Source organism: Mesoplodon densirostris, chromosome 8 (assembly GCF_025265405.1).
Source record: "Mesoplodon densirostris isolate mMesDen1 chromosome 8, mMesDen1 primary haplotype, whole genome shotgun sequence".
NCBI lineage: Eukaryota > Metazoa > Chordata > Mammalia > Artiodactyla > Ziphiidae > Mesoplodon > Mesoplodon densirostris.
This window is the reverse complement of record NC_082668.1, coordinates 86,029,386-86,043,528: the sequence shown is the minus strand read 5'-3', so window position 1 is coordinate 86,043,528 and position 14,143 is coordinate 86,029,386. Positions and strand designations below refer to the sequence as shown.

General features: G+C 35.9%; 1 protein-coding gene across 2 annotated transcripts in view; it reads right to left on the bottom strand.

Moving 5' to 3' along the window:
* The window catches only part of XIRP2 (xin actin binding repeat containing 2), a 300,619-nt gene that overhangs the window by 51,226 nt on the left and 235,250 nt on the right, over nt 1–14,143 (bottom strand). For both annotated transcript variants that reach the window (XM_060106699.1, XM_060106698.1), the window contains exon 3: nt 2,579–2,739. In XM_060106699.1, coding sequence (XP_059962682.1) covers nt 2,579–2,739 — 161 coding nt within the window. The remainder of the gene's footprint in view (nt 1–2,578; nt 2,740–14,143) is intronic.

The following is a 14,143-nucleotide window of genomic DNA, read 5'->3' as shown; positions in this document are numbered from 1 at the left end:
GCCATGGCTCATGGGCCCAGCTGCTCCGTGGCATGTGGGATCTTTCTGGACCGGGGCATGAACCCGTGTCCCCTGCATTGGCAGGCGGACTCTCAACCACTGCGCCACCAGGGAAGCCCATATGTTTCTTATTCTTGGACACAGAAACAAGATTTGGAATTTAATGGATATGCCGATAATTATTCTATTAACGAATTAATTTAAATACTTAATACAGAACCTACCTAATGTTATTTTAATAATAAGTTAATTTAAATACATAACACTGAAGCCTAGGTCAGTATATTCCATACAGAATCAGCAATTTCCTTTACAAAGAACTGATCTTGGTTTGTAGGGCATAATAGAAATAACAATCTGGGGAGTTGGACAGACAGTAATTCTAATCCCAGTTGTGACACTTAAAACCTTGGGCTAGAGTTCCTGAACCTCAGTTTTCTTTCCTATGAACTGGGAATAGCAATATATTTCTCACAGATTTCTTGCAAGTGTTAAAAAAGATAAAGGAAATAAAACTGCACAGTACAGAACCTGTTATTTCGTTGCCTAACAAATGTTATTTCTCCTTTCTCCTCTAGGGGGCTTCTGAGGACCGATGCCTTTTCACAGGCAGGCCTTTCGTTTAGGTTCAACAAAATGCCATCTGCCTGAGTCTAGGACAAAGAACAAACTGATCTAGGACAAAGAGAAACTGATCTAGGACAAAGAGTAACTACTTCAATGTGACTGAAATATAATGGATTCATTTTGGGGCCAAATCAGTGACTTCCAAATTTTGCACATAAAATATTTGGTTTATTTGTATAGATAGAAATTTGGTTATAAGCAGTTTCCATGATTTTTTGATTGAACAAACATTTGATGCAACTGACCAAATAAGGCAGTTATTCTGCTTTACTTTAGATATTTATCAGGATTTCTCTGAGACAATATGTGTGCTCATTTTTCTCAAAATATTAGCTTAGGGCCAAACCAAACAGTAGGGCACTTTTTTTGGACCAAAGATGCTTTCTTATATAAGAGGAGGCAGTTGAATATAGTTAAAAGAGTACTAGAGTCAAGAGACTGGAATCTAGTCTGGCTTTGTCCCTGTCTAATTACATGATCTACCATAAATCACTGCCCCTCAATTTGTGTCTGTAAATGGGCAGGAAAGAGAAGGATTATTAAATTCCTTATATGTAGAATTTCTTCCGAATAGCATTAAAATTTGAAATTTTTATATTAAATAGTGAGATAATTTAGTTTCCTTATATGCCCAATTTAAATATTCTCTTTTTAGTACGCTATAAATAAGAATCATGCCTTATACAGATTTGTTTTATGGTATATTCTCCTAGTGTTTAGCAAGATAAAAGTCTTCCTAGATAAAAGATTGCTTACTAAACAACCAGTCTTCAACTAGGTATTTTCAAAGTCAGCTTGTTTCACCAAGAATCATGCTTCCAATTTAGAATACTAATTTGTAGTAAAGTTCCTTAATGATCCAGCAGGGGGTGCTATGTAAGAAGACTGGCAGGAGGCGCTGGAGGGATACTATTTGTTTTGGAAGTGATGACGTTACTTATGTCATTTCTGTACATTCATTCAAAATCTATGGTGCGCCTGAAACGTATTTCAATAACTATGTAAAAACTTAAATGTCATCTAGAATTGCAACATTGTTAATGAGTTTGGCACAGTCATTCTTGTCTCTGAATGATTTGTAAAGAAAAATGTTCAGAGTAGCTATTTTAGAATACCAGGCTTCTTGGCTATTCTCTCTCTCTCTTTCTCTTTTGGTTAAATGAACAACTTTGCTAACTTGGAGATTATAATTATAAAAGAATATCCTTATATTCCATTAAGCTATAAAGCTGCTACTGATAAACTGACATCAAATCCTGTGGATTGAAGGCCACAGAATATGGAACCCAACAAATTCTTTTGAATATGACTTTATTATGCATTCGCTCTAAAAACTGGTGGTCTTACTGAATCCTGCTGTTTTCTGTAATCATAATTGGTTTAGCAGAGTCTCTACATTGCTAATCTCCCTCATTTCTATGTTGATTAAGCTACTTCTAATGGATTTAGGGCATACAGAGAAACGATAAAAGCAAAAGAAATTATACTGCCAGTGAATTTATATGAACTATACATGAGACCAAGGAGGGCAGCATGCAGACCCACATTATTAAGATCTGAAATTAATTCCCAACATTCCCAAGGAGAATAGCTATAGGTTAAATGATAATTATGGCAGTAGCAACACATTTATACAGTGCCTTATGGCTTACACGTAAATTATCTCTTTTACTCTTCATGGAGACCCTCCGCAGTAGATGGTTTTTTCCCATTTTTCAGTTAAGGAAACTGAAGTTCAGAGAAGGGTTAAGACAGTAGCTCAAGTTCACATAACTAATAAGTGGCAGAGCTGAAGCTTAATTTCAGATACTCTGGATTTGATACACACCATTTCTGTGTTTTTTCTACTTTATCCCATTGTCCAGTAGTATTCTTATATTGCAATGTAAAGGAGGCATGTGAAAGGCAAACAAGCAGCCTGCCTAATGCAGAAGCACTAGAAGCAGCTTACGTTGGCGGAGAAGCTGCGGCAGTCACCCTTGGAAACAGCTGCCTGGTACCTCGCCATCCGCTCCTTCAAGGACACCACCTCCTGGAGGTCTGACACACCCTCTCTCTGCGCAGCACTGTCTTCTGCAAATCCACTTGCAGGCTTACGAGGGCCAGCAGTCACTGAAAACAAATGTAGCATCGTTTCAGGTTTTGAAAAGAAAATAGCATCATCTTAGGAACAGTGAAGGCACTTAAAACATCTGGTCTCGGAAAACAGACTGTAACATTCCATGGTATTTTCCATGTTTCATGGTCACCCTCTTTTTTTCAAGCTTTCAAGCAAAGCTACAAAATGCCTACACAGAAGCATATGCTTATGCAAACAGCAAAGGAAAATATTGTCCCCACTCCTACTCCTGCAATTATTCTGATAAACAATAGGTATTTATTATGAGATACATAATGTTAATGAACATTTCCTGAAGCATTATGTGTTGGAGTTATGCTAAATGCTATAAAAGCATCATCTCATTTACTTCTCTAACATCCTCATGAGGTAGGTTCTATTATTTTCTAAAATTTATAGATAAAGAAAATGGAGAGTCAGAGTAGTTAAAAAACTTTCCCATGATCACACAATTAGTAAGTGTCAAATTTGGTGGGTTGACTAAATCTTTGGCAAGTCTAAAAATTGCTCTTTGCTTCTCGCCCTACCCTTCAACCCTCAAGGAGATAAATCTAAAATATGTGAATGCTATGAGAATTACAGACTGTGGATTTTTTTCCTTTTATTCCATAGAGGCATGTGTAACATAAGAAAGAAATAATAGTTCCATTAAGAAAAAGCTTTGTCAGTTGTTCCAGAGCATCCTATATTTTCCCATGTAAGCCATCTATCTGACAAAAATACAGGGTATTAGGAATTACATACTTGCAAACAGAGCAAAAGACTGATTGCATGATCACAGAATAACAGTTGTTAGAAACAGAAATGTCTTAGAGATGATACAGTCTCACATAGTCTAACCAACTCCTTTTAGGCATAAGGAAACATGTCTAACTATTTCCTTATGTGAAAGAAACCTAAGGATCCTCCCTGGTTAATGTGATGGTTATTTAGATATAGGTGCCAGAGTTGGTTCCAAAACTAGTTTTTTTTTATTTTATCCAGTGTTTTTTGCTGTTATCACTCTGCTTGTTGGTTTACTATTCACTCTTAAAGAATTGTAATTACAAAATCATTTCAAGGGCTCCTTCTGGGACCAACCAGTATATGGTGTGTGTGTATATATGTGTGCATGTGTGAGTTTTGATATGTTTATCACTCATTTATACACCCCCTGCCTTTCATCTTAGGGCTGGTAGTTTTTTGGACTCACAGGGTTAGCGGTCTTTGGTATACTTTATTATTTGAATCGGTTTGACTTAATTACAATGAACCAAGTCCCAGACAACCTCAGGTAACAGACAACCACCAAGCTGTTCCTTCCCTGCCCTGTTCTCCCTACCTTCTTACCCAGTCCCTACACTGAACCATCTTATTACATTGTTTGTTCTTTCTATTAGCTTCTCCAAGATTTCTGTACACAACAGCAGTTGAGAACAACTACTGCGACCCAGGAAAAATTAAAAATCGTTTGTTTTTTGACTCTCTGAGTATTTGCTTTTCCTTAAGGACTTCTTATTCAGTTAAATTTTTCATTTATTTTAATAAAATTTGAAAATATATTTAAAATTTGTTAATATTTATTTTTTATATTTCATTTCACACAGTATTGAAAGAAAAAAATATAAAGGAATAAGACATTGTATCATATGAATACTGTGATTGTAGAAACTGATATGTTCACAATAAATGTCAGTTAGTTTTTAAAATTCAGCTGTCTTCCAAAACCTCATATCCACACAAATGTATACTCCTCCAGTTGATCCTGATAAAAAGAGATTCCCACCAACTACTGAAAGTCTTTCACATGCTGAAGAAAATATATCTTTATTTTCCTCTCTGGATTATCTATTTGCACAGATGAATTCCATTTATGTTCAGCTGTACTCTTCTTACTTTGTTGTAAATGGTCACTATATAAATTTTATTGAACATGAACCACTGAAGTTTTTCCACATTAAGATATAAATTTCATTTTGCACATTATTAATTAAAGATGTTATTCTTTTATTAATCTTAACAGAAAGTCAGCAGTTTATTTTTGCAAAAATTTACAGAGAGTATTTACTTTCGAAATATTTCCAAATGATTTTTATCATTTTCATCCTACTGGGAAATGCCTAAGATTAATGGTCAGGAAATCAGTTGCCTGAGTATTAAGAGATTTGGATTCCATTGCCTTGTAGCCTTTTATTCTGATCACAGAAAAAACATTACATCTTTGTCTCTCTTTTTCTCACTCTCTCTCCTTCTCTTTTTCCCATCAGTAACTTTGCCTACACAGGTAGGGTCATGGAATAGAAAACCAACCTTCAGCTAACCAACTGTGTCCATGTTGTTTCTTAACCTCCTAAGTCAGTGTCTTTCAATTTCCTCATCTGAAAAACAAGGTGATGTTTCCTGACTAGTATACTATAAGGCAGTGCACCTATCTGTTCCTATCTTGATGCTGATGACACCTGATGTAAATTTGTAGGGTTGATAAGACAGTTCCTTACTTAGGGACTTAGGGGTCTGTGGGGAAGAAGACAGGAACTTTGGTCGCCTGACCTCACAATGTGTTATTTCAGAAGACTTGGATGCAACTGAGATTGGAAACAGTGTTTAATGAGTTTAGGGTAACTTTAAAGAGAAAGGTAACACAGAAGAACAAGTTGGGTGTAAGACAGACTCAAGGACGCATTGTACAACATGGGGAATATAGTCAATATTTTGTAATAACTGTAAATGGAAAGTAATATTTAAAATTTATATAAAAAATTTTAAAAAGCAAATAACTGACTGAAAAAATGATGCTACTGTCATCAATAAATAAGTCTCTAGAATAAAGTAAAAAGTACTTTGACCTAAGAGAACTAAGAGAACACTTGCTAATATCTGAGTTGTGAAGCTGATATTTGTTCTGTCTGATTTACAATATAGGTGTAAGCCGATGTGTGTCTGATTTCCTAGCCATGGTGAAATCAGAAGAAAGGAAAGTTATCAAGGGTGAGAAGAGAACTAAGGGTATTGAAGGTTTCTTAGAAGAATTAAAATACACATTGAAGGCAGTTAATAGAGTAATATATGCTGCAGAAGAGAAAAACCAATAACATACTAACAACAATGTGAAAGAAGACGACAAAGATAGAGAGCAGACAGCAAAATTCAAACTAGAAGATAACAGCATTTCCGTGGGAGGGAGGGAGAGTGGGCAGAACAAATGAAATACAATAGAAGAAATTTTTGTTGAAGATGAAATTTGGGCATAGATTTAAAGTATTTACCATAATATAGGAATAAACTTAATTTTAAAACACCAATATATCAGTAAATCCTAGTAAAACATTTCAGAATCAAGGAAAAAGAAAAGTTCTACATTTACCCAGACACATGAAGAGTTTCTGTGATGAAGAAACAAAATTCAGAAATCCTGAGGTATCTTCTTTATAACACTGAACACTAAAAGCAGTTAGAGAACTGATTACTTGTTACTGAAATTTTAGTTTTGAGGACTACTCTATGTGAATTCAAGTTGTTACTCATGTGAGAAGTCAACAAAAAGCCAAACACAGTCCATTTAACAAAAGTCAGCCAAAAAAGAAAACAAAGAGCCTTAACAAAGAAAACCAAATGTGATAGTGTAAAACCAAATGTAAATAAACACGGGTCAAACTTCACTCTAAAAGACAAAGACAAATAAATCCAACCATATGCCACCTGCAAGACACAAAATTTAAAAAGAAAATATTGGCCAAGAAATTGTAAGGCAAAAATGAATGAAGAGAAGTTATCATGACTATATTCCTTTCATGCAAAGTAGTATTAAAGACAAAATATGTTAAATGAAATAGAGAGCTATTCTGTAGATAGAAGATGCTGTCCCACTATGAAATTGTAACAACGATGTGACTCTACATGCTGACTAGCATAGTACAGAAACATATAAAGAGCATCTGTAACAAGAAGAATTTTATGGGACTGTAGTTGCTGTGGATGACTTTAACTTTCTTCCATCTTTGCATTATGAAACTTCAAAAATAAATTATTTGAATTATATAATTAATAAGATTTATTTTAATATACTTATTCATTATTATTAATTAAATATTGATTATCTACAGTAAGCATAAGACACATTCACTATGCTCCAGAGATTTCAGTCTAGTTGGCAAGAGAAACAGGCAATTATAGCCCAAGGAGTTTATGGTTTTGCACCAGGTGAGTTGGGAGCCTATGGGGGAGAACCTAATCCACCTGGGTGTGTTAGTGAGCTAGGTGTCTGGAAGGCATCCTGAGAAGTGGAACATTTGCACTGAAACACGAAGGAGTTGGCCATGTGACTATGTGGAAGAGAGAACAATGCAGAAATGGGAGGAAACAGCAGAATTACCAAAAAATCATGTTGGGAAAAGTAGGTAATGATTTGAGGAAAACATTCAGAGTTCCTCACCACACTGCATATTACACACGGAGTATTAGATAAAGACTTAAATGCTTTTTTAAATGATGAAAAATTCTTAGAGAGATATAAGTAATTCATAAAATGATTTTAGTTGGACTTTCTAAGCATGAAAATTCAAAGTGAAAAAATCTTTCAAAAAATTTATATGGCAAAAGGAGAATGGAAAAGGGACAATTATAATAAATAGGTTGAAGTGTTAATTTTCTGTAAAGAATATTGGTTGGAAAAAAACTAACGTTATTGAAAAGACAGATAAAGGACTTAAAAGAATGATTCACAAGTAAAAAAATAATAGCAAATATGTATAAAGTGCTTTCTATGTGTCAGACTAGCTAGTCTTTTTAATGGTCTCAACCACCCTATGAAGTAGAGACTATATTTATTTTTAATCTCCATTTTACAGATAAGGAAACAGAGACAGAAAAGATTGTAAAACTTGCTCAAGATCATGTGGCTGGTGAGCTTCAGAGCTGGAAGGGAAGCTAGACAGTCTGGCTCCAGGTTCTGTGACTTAAGTACAATTCTATGCTACATCTCAAGAAGTACAAGAGTCCAAAAACCAAAAGACAAACCCATACAATCACTTGCCCAAGGAAACAGATGAAGGAAAATTCAAACAACAAAAAGATGCCTTTTTTGTTGTTAACTGACTCATTGCCTGTGCAATAAAATATATACAATAAACAAATAGACCTATAACTAATCCAATGTATAAGTATGACTCAAAAGAAATTGTAAGATTCAATAGTAATTTGAACTCTCCAGCAGAAAAATGAGAATTTAATGATTTTTTTCTTGGAAATTTTCTAAAATCAATTCGAGAAGCCTTTATTTAGTCCAAACTAAAAGCCAGGCAGAGAATGAGCTGGGGTGTCACATGGAAGCCCACAAAGCTGATGCAAATATAGATGCCAGCTTCAAGGAGGCAAGCGTACTTTTGGTGACATATCAATAGCCTTGCTATTATATTCTGGATGCATTATAAAGAAGTCAACTGCTTTGAACTCAGAAAATTGATTGAGAACTAAATTGGGAGAATGGCGAACTAAATTCTATCAAATCTAAATATATGATCTACAACCCAGCTCGGATTTGTGTACAGCATATCATACCGATGGACATACCATAGACTCAGAGACATTAGCATGAATAAATTTTCTATAATTTATACAATTTGCATATCCCTCAGCTAATAATAAAATTCATCTCTTTTAAACATTCAGAATGCTGCTGCCAAGTCAAATTTGTAATCAATTTGAGTTTTATATATTTTACCCTCATTTGAATATTATAAAGCCAAGAAACGGAGAATAAAATGAAAGAGCAAGTGTATAGCACAATCTTGCATTAATTTACAGTTTTTAAAAAACATGGAGAGGAAGGGCAAAGAGTAAAATGGGTGGAAGTGTATGCCATGATGGTACGAAAGCTATACTGTGCCGTCCCTCCAGCATACGAACCCAGTGAATCAGATTCCATCTTTTAAACTAACCTCCTTATGGTCCCACTCCCCAAAAATGCATTGTGTTGTGTGTACTACTGTCACCTTCCCCAAAATCCATCCATTCATCTGATTAGCATGATTTATACATTAACAAAAACAGATCATCTCTCAGGGTAATAAAAAGGATTAGTTCTTGCCTCCTTACTAAATCTTCCATAACCACTATTCTCCTAATTCACCGGGTACTGGAAGAGATCCTATACATCCAGTTGCCTGACAGAGGAAAATGACAAGATTTAGCAATGTGGTAAACAAAATATTGGTCCTCCAAAGATGTGCACACCCTTATTCCCAGAATTTGTGAATACGCTACATTACATGGCAAAAGGGACTTTGCAGATGTGATTAAGTTAAGGATTTTCAGATGGGGAGATTATCCTGGATTGTCCAGGTGGGTTCAATGTAGTCACAAGAGTTCTTATAAGTGAAAGAGGGGCAAGAGAGTCAGAATCAGAAAGGAGAGGTAATGACAGAAGGAGAGAGAGAGGGAAGAAGAAGAAGAAGAAAAAGAAGAAGGAGAAGGAGAAGAGGGGGAGGGGGGAGGGAGAAGAAGAGGGAGAGGAAGAAAAAGAAAGAGAGTGAGAGAGAGATGCATTGCAGAATCTAAACTACTGGCTTTGAAAGTGGAGGAAAGGTCCCATGAGTCTAGGAATGTAGGTAGATTCTAAAAGCTGGAAAAGGCAAGGAAGGAAACAGGCAACCTCCCTCATAGAGCTTTTAAGATGAGTGGGGCCCCAGCCAACAGCTTGATTTTGACCCAGCAAAACTCATTTTGGATTTTGGATCTCCAGAACTATAATATAATGGATTTGTGCTATTATAAGCCCAATTGTTTGTGCTTACAATTGTTTGCAGTAATTTGTTACAACAGCAACAGGAAACTAATACAAGCATCCACTGTACATACACATACACCTGACCAAGTCAGAAATCACTACACAGTAAATTCTTCTTAGGGCATATTTCAGTTCTAGCTCCCCCTAATTTCACAGATTCATATACACAAACCACCCTGTGATGGAAACATCTTTGAATTTCTTTACACCCCAAAGAATAAATGTCCACCTACTTATAGATAAGACTCAGCATAAATGTCCATTTAGATAGTAATCTCTTTGAGTAACAGAACTGCCATTTCTAATTGTACTAAGTTTTTCTTATATAGACTTGTCTTCTGTTTTCTGCAGCCCCTATCATCTCACAAGAAGTGCTTCTGGTACGAGAGCAGTTATAAATGTACAGAAGTTAGACAGAAATCAAATAATCATTAGTAGGTTAATATTGTTAGTTTGGGCATATTTGAAAATTCAATCATATTGCTATTAAATTAATTAATTGCTTAGTTTAGTTAAGGAATTGGCCAGTTAAAAAATCAATAATTGAATAAAATGACTTAAATTCCTTTGAAATAGTCAAATAAATTAAAACTATTAAATGCTTATAGATGATGCATATTTTTACAATGTAAGTCTCTTGTTAGACACTTCCCTAGCACAATCAGACTTATGTTGCATTATAACGGTGATAACTATCTGTTAATGAGTATCAATTATGCATTAATCATTTTACATGTATTCTTACACATCTACATTTTACATCTAATTCTTATAACAACTATATCTGATGGGTGGTATCATTTCCAGTTTACTGTGGTGAAAGTAACACTTAAAAAGGTAAAAATCATATAGTAAGTGGCTCAGCTTGGAATTAAGTTCAGGTATTTCTGAGTACAAGGTTATTTAACTCTACACAGTCTCTTATGTAAGTATTTTTCATTAAAATATAACATTATAAAGTAAATTTTAAATTAAGGGTATGAATTCTCCTTTCTGTTTCCTAAACACCTACACACAAATCCTTTATTTCAGTGTATCTAGGGATAAATCAAAGGGAAACCAATAAGTTGAATTTCTATGTCTCTAAGTGAATCCTTTTTTTGTCCTTATAAGCCTGAGTTTAGAATTAGAAATCAAAGCAACTTTTTCAGTTATATTTCTTTGGTCACTATAGAGATCAAACTTGAGATGGGGTTAGGTATTGATCCAAGCCAGCAGGGAGAGAGACAAACTTTACTATAAGGGAAGGAAAATGTGAAGCAAGGTCCACTGTTCTGATTTCTATTGATTTGTTTTGCCTCAAGGCATGGGAGGTGGTGGCATGCTTCCATCAAAGTTTCCTCTTGTTTAAATCTGCATCCCAGGTACACAATAAGAGTATTTGATACACTCTCCTCTTAAGGCTTTAGGCATACATTCAGTAAACATCTACTACTCATCTGCTGTTGACCAAGCACAGTGCTCAGGGCAGGGCACAAATTACTCACCATTGTGTTTAGTCCTGCTCTACCTGAAAAGAGAGGGAAGGAAAAACACCAGAGAGATCCTCAAGAAATACAGTATTCTAAGTGTTAATCTGGCCTTATCTCTAAGAACAGAAATACAACAGGTTGCACCATTTCGACATGCTGATTTAGGAATAAAAAATTTCCCAGATAGCTGGCCCTGCTAAGGGAATTACATTTTCTGAAGACATACCAAATAGAGTCCTCCTTAGGTGGGGAATCCTGAGGAACTTGGTAGCACACACTCCACATCCCCATCCCCCAAATCACATTTATTTATACTGAGATGAAACTGAATTAAAATAGATCAAGACCAATCAGATTTGATGGGGTTGAAAAGTCCCTCACATGTATCCTCACAGTGGCTCAATTTCTCTTCAGATTTTTCCCCACTTAATCTAGGCAGTGAGTAGCTCCCTCTGCTGTGCTCTCCCAACATTTAAAAATTACACTTCTGTCTGTATTACTTGTTACTTTTTAGTGTATCATTGAATCTCTCTGTCTTCCCTTCTTCTCTCACCTTTCACCCACATGCACGCTCCTCCAGCACAGGGTTAAGTTCATTTAGGAAACCTGTTTTACGCTGGGTTCTGTCTTGGTTTCATCCGCAGCAGGCAGACCCACAGGGAGATTGACCATCTACTCTGGACACAGAAGCCCAATATTTATTCTATCTCTGACACTTACTTTTGACTTTAAGCAAATTTCTTAACCTCTTGAAGTCTCCTTCTTCTTAGCTATAACATGAGAATGATACCAGAATCTGATTGCCTGTGAGGACTGAAGGAGATCTTATTAAAGTAAGGGGTTTTACATAGTATCTTGCACATAGTAAATAATATATGCTCACTAACTTCCAGTCACCTTAGGTGTTATTATATATCCTAGGTATTATTTTCCAGATAATCTGACACGATACAAGTCTGAGATAATAAAAGTTATGAAATTTTCCCAAATCTCAAAGCTAGTAAGTAGAAAGGATAGGACTTGACTCTGGTCCATATGAATCTAAAGACTATAATGATATTCCATTCCTCCTTATAAGCCAAGTATCTGCCATGTTGCTTGAAACAAGGAGAACACAATAGATTATGAAAGAATAGATAATTACAGTAAGAGATTAGGGCAAGGAAGTTGGCACAGTTCTGCTCATATGGCCATAGGAATGGAGAAAATATATATAAAAGAGAAGAATGTCAATGTATATGATATCAAAGTGTTAGTCTATCTGTGTCTTTGGCACTAGTCAATGAGCTACTAATTTTTCACCAGCAAAGAAGAGGGCAGTCCCCTCAAAATGTAAAGTTCATGAAAATCACCCTAGTATGGCCCACTATAGGGACAGATCTGCTCCTTTTCTTCCTGAGATGGCTCCTCATGTTTTCCCCTGCTCTCCGTTTTTTAGGTAAAATCATGACACCATGACTCAAAGTTATTCACATTTTTCATTTTCTTATAGGGTCTCTGAACAGTAGGCTTAGCACAATGAACCCTGGCCTGGACCAGTCAGGCGGGGATGACTGGGCCGCTCCCTAAGTCTCTGATGCCCTTGTCACCACCCACCAAAGGCAAAGAAGAGAAGGATCCTGGATCCCTCACTTACGATCCATTCCACGGTTGCTCTACTAAGTACCTCTGCATTGCTAGGCACCTCTGTACCCCTACTAAGAACCTTATTTACGTGTTTGATAACTGCTAAAGGAAGAGGTGTTTTAATATCTGGTTAGTTTGAATATAGGTATTCTTTCTATTTAATCTGTGTATTCCTTCTGTTTAAATTGATTTCCATCCCTTTTTTCCTAAAGTCTCTGTTCTAGAAAATCTTCAAAGTTGGTATCATTCTACATTATTCACCTCTCCCTAAGTTGTTACCTCTTTGATATAACTTCTTTTTCTCACTCATTATTTCCTAATATACTTTTTTTTTAATTCCTACTGATGACTAGCTTAGAATTTGTCTTTCCCTAAAATAATTGACTTTTGCTTCTCATAGGCTTTTAAAAAATCCATACGAAGTTAGTTCATGTGTACTGAACTGTTTCGTTTAGTTCTAAGTATGCTGTTGTCACTAAACAGATCAAAAATAAACAACAGTAATAAAATGCAGATGAACATTTAATAATTTGCAGCTTTGAAAAACATCTTCCCAGCATCCCTACCTTTAAATTGTTTGAGCACGGGCAGGGTAGGAAAGTTACTTAGTTATTATTACCTTAAATAAGTTCTATGCTAGCTGCAGCCTGGAAAAGCCAGACATTTCCAGATCCATTTTTAGGAATTCCTCAATTCTTCATCCTCTTTCCGACTTTCACCTCTCCATTAAGGTTAGCATCTGAGATTTATTCTGACAAAGGATATTAAAAGAAAGCAAGGGCCTCCCTGGTGGCGCAAGTGGTTGAGAGTCCGCCTGCCGATGCAGGGGATACGGGTTCGTGCCCCGGTCTGGGAGGATCCCATATGCCGCGGAGCGGCTGGGCCCGTGAGCCATGGCCGCTGAGCCTGCGCGTCCGGAGCCTGCGCGTCCGGAGCCTGTGCTCCGCAACGGGGGAGGCCACAACAGTGAGAGGCCCGCATACCGCAAAAATAAATAAATAAATAAATAAATAAATAAATAAAAGAAAGCAAATCACTAAACTCTGACTCTCAATGACTTAGACAATTAATGCTATGGCAGCTTCCCTCTTACTAATCATTCTTTTCCTTCGAATAATAAAATGTATTTAATTCAGTCCACCTTTTGTCTTAGAGAAATTCGGTCTTCAAATTTACACAAACTCTTTTCAATGACCTTAAGTAAGTCTTTGTTTAGTCTTTGTTTAAAATGCTTCCTCTGCCTAAGTCCACAAATAATAGCATACTTTGATATGGTTTTCTTTTGAACTTAATGGCTAATAGACTTGATCAAAGAAAGGAAAGCACACTAATTCCATATACTTTCTTTACTGAACATTATCTGGAAAAGCTAAGCAATCAAGGAGAAAAGTGAAAATGCTTAAATAATGCAACATTTTGCTTGCTGAATAAAAGATGCCTTTGGAAGTAAATTCACTCTTTCAGAGCAGTGATGTACTTAGAAAAATTCTACCTAAAGAAATAAACACTTTGCAAACGATGTGATATTCAATCATT